At 43.5% G+C, this 17,600-nt stretch overlaps 1 protein-coding gene across 26 annotated transcripts in view; it reads left to right on the top strand.

Moving 5' to 3' along the window:
- Positions 1–17,600, top strand: part of AFDN (afadin, adherens junction formation factor) — a 504,890-nt gene that overhangs the window by 302,922 nt on the left and 184,368 nt on the right. For all 26 annotated transcript variants that reach the window (XM_073671547.1, XM_073671557.1, XM_073671558.1 and 23 more), the window contains 2 exons: positions 4,695–4,768; positions 6,784–6,902. In XM_073671547.1, coding sequence (XP_073527648.1) covers positions 4,695–4,768; positions 6,784–6,902 — 193 coding nt within the window. The remainder of the gene's footprint in view (positions 1–4,694; positions 4,769–6,783; positions 6,903–17,600) is intronic.

The following is a 17,600-nucleotide window of genomic DNA, read 5'->3' on the forward strand; positions in this document are numbered from 1 at the left end:
AGCGGATTCCCGGGACTATGGCGGACATGCATGTTTTTTTTTTAATAAATGTTTTTTTTGCGTTTTAACTCTTAACATCTTCACGGTTGGATTAGTGTTAAAGGGAACCTGTCATGTACTATCTACTATGTAAACTGCCAACATTGAGTTGTTAGTGATGCAATGTGCATCACTAACACACTTTTTCCATTAAAATTGGCGCTAATATATTGAGTATATAACATTTTATACACTTATATCTTACCTGCTCGTTTAGTCATAGGGGTGTGATCCTCGCATTCAATCAGGGCTGGCGCCGCCTATGCATTTGAATTTTGCTCCCAGCTTGCGCTGAAGTAAGTATGGGGCGCTTGCACAGTATCACATGGCCAGTCAGTTAAGCTTGCAGCGCTGGGAGTTGCGCATACTCTGTAAAGAGCGGCTCCCTGTGCATGCGCAGTGAGGCTCTTCAGTTCCCAGCTTCACTGCGCATGCGCTATGACGAGCGGCTCCCCGAGCGTGCGCAGTGAAGTTTCCAGCTTCACTGTGTGCGGCCGGAGCTGCTCGTCACAGTGCATGCGCGGCTCCCATCGCTGCAAACTTTACTGCCTGGCCGTATCATACTGCACAAGCGCCCCATACTTAAGCGCGAGCCGGGAGCAAAATTCAAATACATTGGTGGCGCCATCCCTGGATGAATGCGGCACTACCCCTGACTGAATGTGAGGATCACACCCCTATGACTAAACAAGCAGGTAGGATATAAGTGTATGAAATGCTATATACTCATTATATTAGCGCCAATTTTAATGGAAAATGCATGTTAGTGATGCACATTGCATCACTAACACCGCAATGGGGGCAGTTTACATAGTAGACCGGACATGACAGGTTCCCTTTAAAACTACAGGCCCCATTGTGAAATTACTCACTGCTATAAATAAAAGCCTAGCTTTTTTACCGCTATTAGATTTTGATTTCGTAGGACTTGCGTGCAGTAATCATCAGACTGTCTCATGGTGAAATTATTCTAAAAGTACTGTGCAAAGCGACACTTTCATCTGGTTCTCGCTGCCCTACCCAAATGACATGAATCACAGTTTGGTTGCATTATTGCAGCAGTCTATGATTTACTCTAAAATACTGTGGCGTTTCAGAGAAAACAAACTTAGAAATAGTGCCAGGGGACTATGTATTTTAGATGATTTGTCTGAGATGGGTCCTTGGCAGTTTCTTCCCACACAGATACCGTTGACTGACATGTCTCTCCCTATTCATATACATAATGAGACACTTTTCAGTGAAGTGGTGCAGGAAGAAGCCTCCAGGGACTTGCCTTCGATTAGTCATCTGAGATGCTTAGTCCCTGGCCAGCTTTTCTAAGGTTGTTTTCCCTGAAACAACGCAGCCAAACTGATTAATACTGCCCGTGAGTTCGGATAGGATGAGTCAGGTGGCAGGTTCCCTTTAATAGTAAAAAATACAGTCTCCTGACCTCCATTTTGCATAACCCCGAATTGTCTATATTCAGTTTGAAAGGCTTTATGGAATTGTTTGGAATATGCCTTGAGCAGACCTCTTTGAAAAATATATACTGTATTTTCTCTATAAATACTAATCATGGAGTCCTAAGTCCCTAGAATACTGTAATCATGCTCCTTAGTTTCCCCCAAAGTATTTAAACACAAAAGAACAGAACTGCTTAGGCTTCATTCAGACATCTGTTTCTCTCTCGCTCAACAAAAAATGGACTGATTATTTTGATCAGAGTTTGATGGCACTTGGACCACACTTTGATCAAACTCATCAGTTTTTCTCGTACATGGAGGTAAAAAAAATTCTCCCTCTTCTCTCATGTGACAGTCTGTGAAAATCGGAGTAAACTCGTATGTTGATTTATTTATTTATTTTTTTCTCACATACTCATACCTTTGCATCGCCGATTTTGATCCGACACTTCTTGAATTAAAATCGAACATCTCTCCATGGACAGTTTTGTCCGTGAAAAATCATGGACATTTGAATAGCTCCATATACTGTTACAGGTGCAAGTTCTATCCATGAAAAACATAGATAGCACTCGTACGAGACTATCGGACTTCTGAATGAGCTCTTAATAATAATAGTAATTCTAATAATTTTTTTTATATAGCGCCAAGATATTCCGCAACACTTTACAATTAAGCAGGGACATGTACATACAATAAATTCAATACAAGGTGAGAGTGAACAGTTACATTAGGAGTGAGGTCCCTGCTCGCAAGCTTACAATCTACAAGGAAATAGGGGGACACAGTAGGTGAAAGTGCTTGTTATCTCAGGTCCAGCCATTATAATAGGGATTTTCATATGAAGCCTCATCATCCGGTCATCAACCAGTATCTAAGTGCTGTTATCATACGCATGGAGGATGTGGAGACAGATGAATAGGAGGGAGCAGATTCTGAATAATATATAGAACTAGATGGTGGCCCAATTCTAACGCATCGGGTATTCTACAATATGTATGCGGCCGACCGGGCGCAATCAGCAGAGCAATGTTTAAATTTGGCGCCAAAATCGCTGATTGGTCGAGGCCGGCAACCGTGACTTATCAGCAAAGCGGTGTTAAAATTTGGCGCCTACATCGCAGATTGGTCACGGCCGGCGGTCGGGACTAATCAGCAGAGTGGGGTTTAAATTTAGAGCCAATAATGCTGATTATTCGCAACCGGTAACCACGACCAATCAGCAGAGCGGTGTTTAAATTTGTCGCCAGTATCGCTGATTGGTCGCGGCCGGCCACCGCGACCAATCAGCGACGCGTTGCTTAAATCTGGCGCCAATATCGCTGATTGGTCACGGCCGGTGGTTGCGACTAATCAGCAGAGCGGGGTTTAAATTTGGCGCCAATAATGCTGATTGGTCGCGGCTGGCCACCGCGACAAATCAGTAAAGCGGTGTTTAAATTTGGCGCCAATATCGCTGATTGGTCGCGGCCGGCGGCCGCACCCAATCAGTGTCATATTAGTGAGGACTGGAGAGCTGCGCTGCCTGTGCGGGTTCTTCCTCTGCGAGCAGCTGGGAGATGAGCGGCTGCTCGCAGCAGAAGCATCCCGACCGGCGGCGCCGCTCCTCGGTCCTCCGTTCACACTTGCCGTCGGGAGATCAGAGCGTTGTTTAAATTTGGCGCCAATCTCGCTGATTGGTCGCGGTCTGCTGGCGGCCGCGACCAATCAACAGAGCGTTGTTTAAATATTGCGCCAATCTAGCTGATTGGTCGCGGTCGGCTGGCGGCCACGAGCAATCAGCAGAGCGTTGTATAAATTTGGCGCCAAAATCGGTGATTGGTCGCGGCCTCTATTTAAATGTGGCGCCCTTATCGCTAATTGGTCGCGGGCAGCGGCCGCGACCAATCAGCACAGCGGTGTTTAACTTTTGCGCCAAGATCACTGATTGGTCGCGGCTGGAGACCGCGACCAATCAGTGAATCGTATTGGTGAGGACCAGGGAGCGCTGCTGCCTGTGTGGCTACTTCCGCTGCGAGAAGCCGGGAGATGAGCGACTGCTCGCAGCAGAAGTATCCCGACCCGCAGCTCCGCTCCCCGGTCCTCCCTTGACACCCTAGCTGCATGGATGTCAGCGCCGCTGCCTGTGCGGCTACTTCCGCTGTGAGAAGCCGGGAGATGAGCGGCTGCTCGCAGCAGAAGTATCCCGACCGGCGGCGCCGCTCCCCGATCCTCCCTTGACACCCTAGCCACATGGAGGTCGAGGTCCTTCTGCTGCTAGCGGCCGGGAGATGAGCGCCTCGCGCCCGTCATCTCCCGGCTGCATCTCCGTCCCGCAGATGAGCCGCTAACGGCCGCCATCTTTTTTTTTCTGAAATCCCGCGTCGCTGATTGGCCGCTGCCGGACCAATGAGCGACGCGGGATTTTCTGGACAGACTGAAAGACAGACAGACGGGATAAGACGATTTTATATATATATATATATATATATATATATAGATATAGATATAGATATAGATATAGATATAGATATAGATATAGAGAGAGAGAGAGAGAGATTAGGGAACACGGGAGAGTTAGGTTACTGAGTAAAGATGGTTGACTTGTTTAAATAGATTGTGTTTTTAAAGCACTTGAGACAACTTCTGGCTTTAGACCAGCATTCAAGTGCATCATAGGCTGCAGGTCTGTAGATGCTTGCATGTGAGCTGGTGACACTTAGTTTTGCGATAGTAGTTATCGCAGTTGTCTCCAACTTGTGACTGTCTAACTGTTGCAAAACTGCAAACTCAGTGTGTCCTGACAGACGTCCTTCTAAAGGAGGCACACAGGCCGCCTCTTTTATGCAGGGTTACCAAATTGTTTCACTGACTGATGGAAGAAAATCAGAATGGAGAATTACTGGTAAAGTTTTGGAAAAAAAAAATAGTTTGGTGAACGCATTCCTGCAGCAGAACTGTGGAGATAATAGATTTAATAATAAAGACATATCTATATAACTGTTCTAGATATTACATATAAGTGTATGTCCACAGTGTCATGCAATAGACAAATTGCAGCACTTTGTAGAAAGCGTCCTGTAGTATGTGATTGTAAAGAACAAAACATTTGAAATGTCAAATGGCTCCACATATTGCGCCATGCAAACATAGAACAGAAACCCAAATATTAATTTTTGGAGAATTGCCTGTTTTGACTTTTTTTTTTTTTTTGTTCTCAAATTCTAGGATGGGCGTCTTGCAGCAGGAGACCAACTACTTAGTGTGGATGGAAGAAGTTTGGTGGGGCTGTCTCAAGAACGGTAATACTAGTGAAGCGTTTACAATATTTTGCCATTAAAGGTGTATGTGTAGGAAAACTATTTCACAAGGTTTTTCAATGTATTAAAGGGGTTGTCCACTACTGGAAAACAACTTAATAATGCAGCAGCAAAACAAAATAAAATAACTAAAAACTTACAGCTGCTGATTGTTTATGTGACCGCCGCAGTCAATGTCGCGTGACTGCTGGTAGATTAAGTTAAAGCGCACCTGTCAGCAGGATTATGCTCCGTAAACTACATACACTGTCAGGTGGGTGACATTACACTGATTAATATGATACCTGGGTTGCTGAAATCTGTCTTCTGGTTCTTGTGTAATTGTTACTTTCAGTTTGGAGATGACATGCTCATGCTCCGGGGCGGCCTGTGGGGGGCGCTCTATCTGGTGCTCTGCTTACATATTCATCTGCATGCTCTTATGACAGCTCACTGATTCTTCACTGACCTGCCTCCTATTTTACCTAGCCCCCCTCTACTAGATGCATGTAAAATAGGAGGCAAGTCAGTGAAGGATCAATGGACCAATTTAATTTTTCAATTTACAATATGCTACATTTTTGCCATTTTTCACATATTTTGTGATGCCAGAGAAAAGTAACAGAATCTGTTAGAACAAAACAAATATGGTGTTAGATTTTTGAAAATTGAAAACAATTGTTTCTTTCAGTTACTTTACTCCTGTGAAATGACTTGGTGAAGATTACCACACTTGTTACCTGTGAGACTATAATTTCACAAGCAGTATGTTGGGGTAATTTTATTCCATGTCCACATAGATTTGGTTCACACTTAAGCCCCCGTCTCACATAGCGATATCGCTAGCGAGATTGCTGCTGTGTCACGGTTTTGGTGATGCAACAGCAACCTCACCAGCGATGTCGCTATGTGTGACACTTTGCAGCGATCAGGCCCCTGCTGTGAGGTCGCTGATCGCTGCAAAGTGTCCTGGACCATTTTTTGGTCGTTGCTCTCCCGCTGGACAGCACACATCGCTGTGTGTGACCAGCGGGAGCAGCGATCAGGTTGGTAACTATGGTAAACATCGGGTTACTAGGGGCACACGCGCACTTAGTAACCCGCTGTTTACCATGGATACCACTCTGCTACGGTGCGCGGGAGGTTACCGTTCACCTTAGCAGAGTCGTATCCATGATAAACATCGGGTTACTAAGTGCGCGTGTGCCCCTAGTAACCCGATGTTTACCAGCCTGCTCCTGCTTCAGCAGCAGGCTGGTAACCAGGAGCAAGACATCGTGGACGATGTCGCTGCTTCCCTCATCGTTGGTGAGCCTGCCTGTTTGACCGCTCACCAGCGATGTATTAGCGATGCAGCAACGATCCCTGACAGGTCGTATCGTTGTTGGGATCGCTGCTGCATCGCTTAGTGTGACGGAGCCTTTACACACTTGTGCACTTATTACAAGCAAACAGGTCACAGGAGGATGTTGTCTTTAGTAGCCATTCAAACCCATTTGTGTCAAATTCTGTGCATGTTATCAGGCCAATATCACCAGGGTATGTGAACTTTTGATCAGGGTCATTTGGATGTTTTTGGTTGTCATTAAGATTTAAAAAGAGAAAACACAGTAGTTTGACAATAAATGGCTTCACCCAACCAATAACCATGAGTGGGGAAAAAGTTTTTTGTTATCATTCATATTCTCTGAAACAAGGCCAAGAAAGCAAAAATTCTGTAGGGGTATGTAAACTTTTGAGCACAGCTGTATAGTTCTCTATGATAGGCACTACATCAGAATACTGTTGTATGCAGATTTGGATGGGAAATCCAACAGAGCCAATCACTTGAATGAAGCCAATGGAGTCACTGTGTATAATGTGTAGCTTCATCCTGGTAGAATTAGTCTTTTTCAGACATGCACAAAAACATTGTTGGAATACTATATAAGTGTGAGCCTAGCCTTGTGTTGTAACATAAAAAAATCTGTTTAATAAAGCCTCAACCTCCACTTACAACATTTCTTGTTATCTACCAGGGCTGCTGAACTTATGACAAGAACAGGTTCAGTTGTCACACTTGAAGTGGCAAAACAAGGCGCAATATACCATGGGCTAGCAACACTGTTAAATCAACCATCTCCATTAATGCAAAGAGGTAAATAAAAGTATATTTTTAATTTTATTATTAATTGCTTAAAATCCTTTACAGTTAGAATTCCCTATTAATACTTACAGTCCTGCTCATCGTTATTGGCACCCTTGAAGTTTAAGTGCATAATGTGTAATATCTTCTGAAAAAATGAATCAAGTGAAACAGTTTTGTTGTGTAGAGCACTCATGTTAAGTACAAAAGAGCAAATGATAAACAATTTAAAACAAAAAACAATGGAAGAGAAAATAGAAAAACCTAAAGCTTGCGGTGTCACTGGTATTAGCACACTTTACATTAATTTTAGTATGGTAACACATTTTGACTCGCGTGTGGTAAATCATAAGAGATTCACTTGTGATAAATTGTCGGTGCCCATGTGACATGAATTAGCCAATGAATGATAATTTCAGTGTTTTAAAAAGCCACATGGTAGGCCCTGTTCCTTAGTCACAATGGTGAAGACAAAGGAGCTGTTTGAGGACATCAGAACTGCTATTGTTACCAAACACAAGAATTCCTAAGGGTATAAGGCCATCTCCAAAGATATTGGTATCCCAGTTTCAACAGTGCGCAATGTTATTAAGAAGTCTGCCCAGCATGGAACCATCAAGAATCTCTCTGGATGTGGGGAAAGAGGAAAATTGAAAAGAAATGTATTCGAAGGTTGGTTCGAATGGTGGAAAAAAAACACGTCAAACATTTAAAGACCTGAAGGCCAACCTGGAACAGTCTGAGGTCATAGTTTCAACAAGTACCATACGCCACACACAAAGCAAAGCAGAGCTTTATGGGCAAAGGCCAAGGAAGAAACCATTGCTGAAGAAAAGGCATAAAAAGGAACGACTGATCTTTGCCAAAGAGTACCCCGACAAACCACAATCCTTCTGGGATAATGTTTTGTGGACAGATAAAACAAAAATAGAGCTTTTTGACAATAAAAAGCAACAGTTTTTTTTACAGATGGTGCAATGAAGTGTATAAGGTAAAGAACACCTTACCAACAGTTAAGCATGGTGAAGGGTCCATAATGGTGTGGGGTTGCTTTGCTGCATCCGGTACTGGAGGCCTTGACCGTATTACAGGGTTCATGAAATCAGAGAATTATCAAGAGATTTTAGAGTGAAATGTCCTACCCAGTGTAAGAAAACGTGGTTTGAGTCGAAGATCATGGGTCCTCCAGCAAGATAATGATCCAAAGCACACATCCGAAAGCACATATCCGAAAGTACACAGGAATAGTTGAAAAAAGAAAAAAACGGACTGTTTTAAAATGGCCATCAATGAGTTCAGACCTCAATCCCATTGGACATCTTTGGGGTGAGCTGAAATCTGCCATTGGAAAAAAAGAACCCTGCAAACATTCAATAGCTTGAACAAACTGAAAAGGAAGAGTGGGAGAAAATTCCAGCTGAGAAGTGCATGAAGCTTATAGATGGCTACAAGAAACGTTTGGAGGCTGTCACCAATGCCAAAGGGTGTGCAACCAAGTATTAATTAGGGGTGCCTTTATTGCTGCACATGCTGTTTATTCTGTTTCTTCTTTGAAATTGCAACATGGAAGTTAAAAAACAATGTTTTATTGATGTATTAGTTTGGCTCACTAATTTAAAAATCCTGAGGATATAACTTTAGTACATTTCCAATTATTTCTGAAGATATTGTACAGTCTATGAAAAAAAATGAAGAGGTGCCAATAACAGTAAGCAGCACTGAAATTTATACATTAAATGTTAAATGTCTAATGGTCCATTTAGACAGGCTAATCCATGCCTTTAAACGAACCCTGATCTACTGTCAGCTTTTTAATAGCTGTTTAGTGTTCTGTTTACAGAGGCTGACAAAACAGTACCAGGGACAGATTGATCGCTAATACAAGCGTTCTGTTTCGGTAAAAAATACAGTAAGCTTTATTACTATAAATTATGTAAAAGACAAAGAGCACTTAAAGTCTATAGTGACCACAAATAGATAAATGGTGAACCATACAAGGCACCACAAACGGATATCACATAATCATTGAGAGTACTGTATGTATATAGTGGTTTACACCTATTCAGGGGCTAAATAACCCATATTAAGATCTCCTAGAAATAGTAAAGTGCGCAGTGCAAATATCTGCCCAATATCAAAGAGTTACCTTTTGTTCGTTATATGTCGTTCTTCTCAATTTGATCTATCCTCTGTTCTACGTCAAACAATCAATATAGTCCAGGCCTGTAGATTTATATGTAGCGTTGTTCCAGTGGTTGACTTTTGCTTCGTTCTTGTTTTTGGCAGCACATATCCTATTTACATAATTTCAAAAATGAGATCCCTTTGCTGTGTTGTTAGGTGTTTACTGACCTTTTGCTGTAAAATGCGACAAAGAAAAAGGCAGGAAAATCCTACTAGAACAGCTGAACTTGTATATGTAGTTAATCAGAATCATTTTAAATATTGACAGCTGTATCTGGCTACCATTTACCATCAGTTTAAGGTGTTGCTCGCGATGACGAGGAAAAAAATCTCGCATTGCACTCTGACCAATGAGGCAGAGCAGATTTACGATTTTTTTTCTTACGCCGATTCGGCAGCGTATCTCGCACAGTGCACACCCCTTAAAGTCAGTGGGTGCGTGCAAACCATCTGATTGGACTCTGATGTCAGATGTCCGATATATGCAGAGGCAGGCAATGGAGGAATTAATCTCTTCTTCTCCCCACCTGTGATGCAGTTCTCGCATACGAGAGGATCGGATCACAGTGAAATGACACTCTGCTCACAGTAGAGATTGAGCCGAGTGTAATTGGCTTATCGCAGCGAATGCTATACGCTAATATGACACCAGCCTAAGATTTTCTCATCCGAGAGAATTGGGACGATTATGCAAATTAAATTATGTCCTTATGTATTCCCCTTCTGGAGCATACTCTGCAGCTTTTCTGTATTCTTCCCTTCCTCTCAGTTTGGGGAACCTCTGCTGGAAAATGTTGACCTGGTACATTACGGGCACCATCAGTATCACAAGTACAGGGACCCTCATCTTTCTGACAAACATTAAGGCCTTGATAACTGCCTCCTGAAACTGAACGAAGGTCCCCATATTGCCTGCAGATCAAAACAGCGCAGAGGCATTATTCAGTACCATCTGTATGATGTGCACAGCCAGCTTTTTGTACCATACTTTTGTTTTTTTTGCATGACACTGTATGGTTTCAGGACCTGATCTGAGAGATCTGCACCCCCACGAATGTTTAATATAATCCAGGATACAATCTGGCTTTAAAGCGCACCTGTCAGCAGGATTGTGCTTAGTAAACCACATACACTGTCAGGTGGGCGCCGTTACACTGACTAAAATGATAACTTTGTTGATGAAATCCATCCAGTGGTTCTTGTTTAATCTTTACTTTCATTTCTGACATAATGATATGCATGTGCTCTAGTGCTTTGCTTATGTATTTGTGTATTTTTTATCTCTGCCTTCTGACAGGTCACTGGGCTTTCAGTGACCTGCGTAATATTGTAAACACTGCATGTGTAATTTCACAAGCAGTATTTGAAATAGTAGGCAGGTCACTGAAAGCACAGTGACCAATCAGAAGGCAGAGATAGGGATACCTGAATACATAAGCAGAGCACATATCATTATGTCAGAAATGAAAGTAAAGATTATAAAAAAAAAACACTGGACAGATTTCATCAACAAAGGTATCATTTTACTCAGTGTAACGGCGCCCACCTGACAGTGCATGTGGTTTACGAAGCACAATCCTGCTGACAGGTGCACTTTAAGATCTCTGTTGTGGTACCTTGGACAGTGACAGGGGAGCTATTATCAGGGTATATTGTAGTCAATATACGGACATCGCTCTTGTCCTTAAATTTGACAACCAGAATGTTGTCGCTGCATTGGGCTCTGCTTTCGCCCTTTCTCAGCAGTTGCCCAATTAGCGGCTTAGATTTTTTTTCGCACAGTGCGGCATGCAACAGTACATCTGGCAGAAGGGGTCTTAAAGAATGGAATACTGGTGTAGAGGTGATAACCCTGATCCAGCAGTGGGTGCACCAATTCCCACACAATTTTCCCACTCACTCCCAGGACATGGGGGGCATTTAGGTGGATCAATACGGGTGTTCCTCCCCTCGTAAACCTAAAGTATGTGGCTGTACCTTGACGTACTCTCGCACAGCTTGTGCATTTTAATTCCTTACCTTACTCTCTTACTGGGTGAGTATTGTCGGAATTCTAGCTTCCCTTTTAAATGAACCAGAGATTCATCTATACAGATGTCCCTTTGGGGGTTGTATGCCTCAGCAAATTTTCTGCTGAAGTGTTCAACTATTGGCGGAATTTGTATAGAGTATCAAAGTTGCGATAGTCTCATCTAACCACATGACTTTCTCCCAAGCCTCCTCTGGATTATCCAGATGGTCATTGGCGAACTTCTGGACATGTGATGGTGTGGACCTTGCGTGCCCTGCAGCATTAAAAAAAATCCATGATGGCGTAGTTTGTTCATAACCGTAATGTTTGAGACTGTGATCACCTCTCTCTTCAGGTCATTGACCAGGCCCTCTCATGTAGTTTTGGGATGATTCTGGACCTTTCTCAGAATCATCCTTATCCCACGATGCGAGATCTTGCAAGGAGCCTCAGACCAAGGAAGATTGACAGTCATCTTGTGTTTCTAACATTTTCTAATAATTGTGCCAACAGTTGTTGCTTTCTCACCAAGCTGCTTGCCTATTGTCCTGTAGTCCATCCCAGCATTGTGAAGGTCTACAATTTTGTCCCTCGTGTCCTTAGACAACTCTTTAGTCTTGGCCATGGTGGAGAGGTTGGAGTGTGATTGATTGTGTGTGGACAGGTGTCTTTTATTCAGGTAATGAATGCAGGGTAGAAGGGCTTGTTAAAGAAAAACTAACATGTCTGTGAGAATCTGAATTCTTGCTGGTTGGTAGGTGATAGTCTTTTTTTCAATCTATGTTAAACTTTTATAATTATGTAACTATCTGTGCTCTTCTTTCCAGTCACTTTCTAATCATGCCAGAGGTTAGTCAAGGAGATCAGACTTGTCAGTCACACATGACCCAAACTGAAAAATCTGCTCTAAGCTATTTTTTTTAACTCATTAAGTGTCAAATACTTTAATAGCTGGTATCTCCTCAATGAGGAAGACAAATCTAAACAAAACAGTTATTCCACTCTGCAGTCACTATTGTATTGGGTGTCCATTTCAACATGAAAAATTTGGTAAATGGTCCTTTTTAACAGCGATTAGAAAAAGTTATAAATTTCCCACTCAGCAGTTACTCCTGAGTCCGCTTTGAACATGCAGTGTGGACATCCAGATGGGGGTTAAAATGAATAGACACTTCTACAGTGTCTATTCATGGCATTTTTTACACCACTTCAGCCAATGTTTGGCAATGTGTTTTGTGTGTTTTAGATTTGTGCTGTTATTTGTATAGAATTCATAAACCGCATGAGCCATTTTGAAGAATGTGTCATAAAAAATGTCATAGAATGAAAGGCACAGATAGAAAAGTGACTCCAATCAATCACAAATGATTAAACTGGGCATATGTCACACTAAACCCTTCACAACCTTAAAAGTATCCATACGTTCTGGTTGGGAAGGACTTCCCGACCTTAGATGTATGGATATGTCCTGGCGATTTTGCACGCACAGCTGTGCGCACGATTGCTGTCTGGTGTAGAGCGAATCTGACAGCTGACATCCGGCTCACTGCCAGGAGCTCCCAGCAGTTTAGCCCCCTAAATGCTGCCATCTATATTGATTGCATCATTTGGAAGGCAGACAGAGGGAGGGGCTCCCTCTGTTTTCCGATAGGCCCCCCCGTGACGTCATCTCTTGGGCTCAATCGTTGCCATGATTACCCAACGTCGTGATGACAACATCCGGGTCACCAGGGCTAGCAAGCTTGTTAGATCATGTTTAGAGCATGGTCTGACAAGCTTGTGTGTCAGTGCATAACTGACAGTTAAAAAGCCTTTGCAATCATGGGGGATTATAATGAGGGCAATCTGGGCTACCACCCGAGGCTCCGGAAGGACCCATGCCCAGATTGCCCTCATTATCATGTAGTGTGCCCCGCCAAAGAGGTGCACATATCCCGGCCGCATCACAGCTATCCTATGCAGCCGTGTGCGCAGCCGTGTCTGCTAAAGTGACGTCACGCAGTGTGCCCTCCACTGCTGCTTACCACCGGAGAGGCGTTGCACGGGAGCCAAGCCAGGGGAAGGTAAGTGGCATATGCATGTGTGACAGTGTCTGTGTGTGCATATATGATTGTGTTAATCTATGTATGTGTGATAGGTCTGTTTATTTGTATTTTTGTGTATGTCTTAAAATATGTTTTTCTGTATGTGTCTTTGTACATGTCTGTATATGTTTGTGTGTGTGTGTACACAATTCTTCAACCCGTATATGTGCTAGTCTGCATTTTTATGCGGTACTGCATGTCCATGACCATGTGTGTATGACCGTGTGTGTGCATGCCTGCTCGTGCGTGTGTGTGCGTGACTGCGTGTGTAGGCTGCATGTGTGCGTAGTGTGACTGAGTGTATGTGCATGATTGTGTATGTGCGTGACTGTGTGTGTGCGTGACTGCATGTGTTTGTGCGTGAGTGTGTTTGCGTGTGGACCAGTTTACCTAAAAACAGATGTATATACATTACAATGCTTTATAGTTGCGATCAAAGTGAAAGTCCTATAGAGGGACTAAGTAAAAAAGTTAAAAAAAAAAAAAAAAATTGCAAAAATATGAAAAAAAAAAAACCTAAATAATAAAAAAAGATATATATATACGTATGTGTTTATGTATGTGTGTGTGTGTGTGTATATATATAGATATCTATGTAGTGGGGGAAATAAGTGTTTGATCCCTTGCTGTTTTTGTAAGTTTGCCCACTGACAAAGACATGAACAGTCTATAATTTTAAGTGTAGGTTAATTTTAACATTGAGAGAGAGAATATCCCAAAAAAAAAAATTAAGAAAATCATTGTGTAAATTAGAATTTTTTTTCCATTTTGCAGTGAAAAATAAGTATTTGATCCCCTACAAACCATTATGAGTTCTGGCTCCTACAAACCGGTTAGACGCTCCTAATCAACTCGTTACCTGCATTAAAGACAGCTGTCTTACATAGTCACCTGTATAAAAAAACTTCTGTCCACAGACTCAATTAATCAGCCAGACTCTTACCTCTACAACAAGGGCAAGACCAAAGAGCTTTTTAAGGATGTCAGGGAAAAGATCATAGACCTTCACAAAGCTGGAATGAGCTACAAAACCATAAGTAAAACGCTGTGTGAGAAGGAGACAACTGTTGCTGCAATAGTAAGAAAATGAAGAAATACAAAATGACTGTCAACCAAAATCGATCTGAGGCACCATGCAAAATCTCACCTTGTGGAGTATCCTTCATCATGAGGAAGGTGAGAGATCAGCCTAAAACTACACGGGGGGAACTTGTTAATGATCTCATGGCAGCTGGGACCACATTCACCAAGAAAACCATTGGTAACACATTGCGCCTTAAAGGTTTAAAATCCCGCAGTGCCTGCAAGGTCCCCCTGCTCAAGCTTGCCAATAAACACCTGGATGATTCTGTTATTGGGAGAAGGTGCTGTGGTCAGAGGAGACAAAAATTAAACTCTTTGGCATTAACTCAAATCACGTGTTTGGAGGCAGGATGAGTACAACCATAAGAACATTGTCCCAATCTTGAAGCATGGTGGGGGAAACATTATACTTTGGGTGCGCTTTTCTGCAAAGGGGACATGATGACTGCACCGTACTGAAGGGAAGATGGATGGGGTCAGGTATCGTGAGATTTTGCCCAACAACCTCCTTCCCTCAGTAAGAGCTTTGAAGATGGGTCGTGGCTGGGTCTTCCAGCAAGACAATGACCCAAAACATACAGCCAAGGTAACAAAGGACTGGCTCAAAAAGAAGCGCAGTAAGGTCATGGAATGGCCTAGCCAGTCTCCAGACCTTCCCATAGAAAACTTATGTAGGGAGTTGAAGCTCCAAGTTGCCAAGCAACAGCCTCCAAAATCTTAATGATTTAGAAATGATCTGCAAACAGAAGTGGACCAAAATTCTGACTGCTGTGCTTGCCAACAAGGGTTTTGTCACCAAGGGTATGTGCCCATGATGCAGATTTGAAGCAGAAATTTCCTGAGCATTTCTGCGTCTCCTTGGCAGAAAAAACGCATGTGGATTTTACATGCTTTTTTTCAAGCATTTTTACATGCGTTAATGCATGCGTTTTTTTAAAGCGGTTTTCCAAGCGATTTTAAGCATCACTTGGAAAAGGGCTTGACAGGTTGGTCATAGAATATAAATCCATGCAACTGCCATGCATTTATATTGTGAGACCAACTTATGAGGAGATTTCTGCTTCAAATCGTGCATCTAGTGTAAATTAAAAAGAAAAAAAAAGCCTTATACTCACCTCTCCGGCGGCCCCCGATCTCCTCCCGGCGGCGATCCTCTCTCCTCGGCGGTCGCGGTGTACTGGCAGTATCTGCGGTGACATCACTTAGTCAGCTGACGGTCACGCGACCGCTGACGGTCACGTGACCATCAGCTGACTAAATGACATCACCACAGGTCCTGTCAGTACACCGCTGGCATCCGAGGAGAGAGGATCTCCGTCGGGAGGAGACCGGGGGCCGCCGGAGAGGTGAGTATGAATATTTTCTTTTATTTTTTAACTTGCAGGTACGATGGTTCCCGGGTCGGATGAGAGTCTCCTCTTCTCCCAACCTGGGTACCATCCACGCATTGAAACGCATAATATCCGCATGTATACGTGCGGATATTGTGCGGTTCAATGCAAGTCAATGGGCGCGATTTCGCCACAGAATCGCTCCCAAATTGGTTGTGCTGCAGATTTTTCCGCATTGATAATACGCAGCGGAAATTTCCGCAGCATTTGCACAGCACATGCGGATTATCATTGGAAAACATGGCAGACATCTTAACAAGCGATTATAATGCATTTCCGCGGCGGAAATACCACCGCGAAAATGCATTGAATCTGCATCATGGGCACACAGCCTTAAGTGTCGTTTGCCAGACGTATCAAATACTTAATTCTCACTGCAAAATGTATCTAATTTATACTATGTGATTTTCTTCATTTTTGTTTGGGGATATTCTATCTGTCAATGTTAAAATTAAACTACCCTTAAAATTATAGACTGTTAATGTCTTAGTCGGTGGGCAAACTTACAAAAACAGCAAGGGATCAAATACTTATTTCCACCACTATATATGTATATATTGTAGGGTTTCTACTCACTTGGGTGCTTCCGGAGGCAAACAGGAAGCGTTTTCATTTAACTATGTGTGTGTGTGTGTGTGTGTGTGTGTGTGTGTGTGTGTGTGTGTGTGTGTGTGTGTGTGTGTGTGTGTGTGTGTGTATGTGTGTGTGTGTGTATACACTGCTCAAAAAAAATAAAGGGACTACTCAAATAAAACTTCCTAGATCTGAATGAATGAAATATTCTCATTGAATACTTTGTTCTGTACAAAGCTGAATGTGCTGACAACAAAATCACACAAAAATCATGAATGGAAATCAAATTTATTAACCAATGGAGGCCTGGATTTGGAGTCACCCCCAAAATTAAAGTGGAAAAACACACTACAGGCTGATCCAACTTTGATGTAATGTCCTTAAAACAAGTCAAAATGAGGCTCAGTATTGTGTGTGGCCTCCACGTGCCTGTATGACCTCCCTACAATGCCTGGGCATGCTCCTGATGAGGCTGAGTATTGTGTGTGGCCTCCACGTGCCTGTATGACCTCCCTACAAGGCCTGGGCATGCTCCTGATGAGGCTGAGTATTGTGTGTGGCCTCCACGTGCCTGTATGACTCCCTACAACGCCTGGGCGTGCTCCTGATGAGGCTCAGTATTGTGTGTGGCCTCCACGTGCCTGTATGACTCCCTACAACGCCTGGGCGTGCTCCTGATGAGGCTCAGTATTGTGTGTGGCCTCCACGTGCCTGTATGACCTCCCTACAATGCCTGGGCATGCTCCTGATGAGGCCGAGTATTGTGTGTGGCCTCCACGTGCCGGTATGACCTCCCTACAATGCCTGGGCATGCTCCTGATGAGGCTGAGTATTGTGTGTGGCCTCCACGTGCCTGTATGACCTCCCTACAACGCCTGGGCATGCTCCTGATGAGGTTGCGGATGGTTTCCTGTAGGATCTCCTCCCAGACCTGGACTAAAGCATCCCGCCAACTCCTGGACAGTCTGTGGTGCAACGGTAACGTTGGTGGATGGAGCGAGACATGGTGTCCCAGATGTGTTCAATCGGATTCAGGTCTGGGGAACGGGCGGGCCAGTCCATAGCTTCAATGCCTTCATCTTGCAGGAACTGCTGACACACTCCAGCCACATGAGGTCTGGCATTGTCCTGCATTAGGAGGAACCCAGGGCCAACCGCACCAGCATATGGTCTCACAAGGGGTCTGAGGATCTCATCTCGGTACCTAATGGCAGTCAGGCTACCTCTGGCGAGCGCATGGTGGTCTGTGCGGCCCTCCAAAGAAATGCCACCCCACACCATTACTGACCCACTGCCAAACCAGTCATGCTGAAGGATGTTGCAGGCAGCGGATCGCTCTCCACAGCGTCTCCAGACTCAGTCACGTCTATGACATGTGCTCAGT

This window comes from Phyllobates terribilis, unplaced genomic scaffold, assembly GCF_046119375.1.
Source record: "Phyllobates terribilis strain yellow unplaced genomic scaffold, ASM4611937v1 Scaffold_3__8_contigs__length_932513732, whole genome shotgun sequence".
Taxonomy (NCBI): Eukaryota; Metazoa; Chordata; class Amphibia; order Anura; family Dendrobatidae; genus Phyllobates; species Phyllobates terribilis.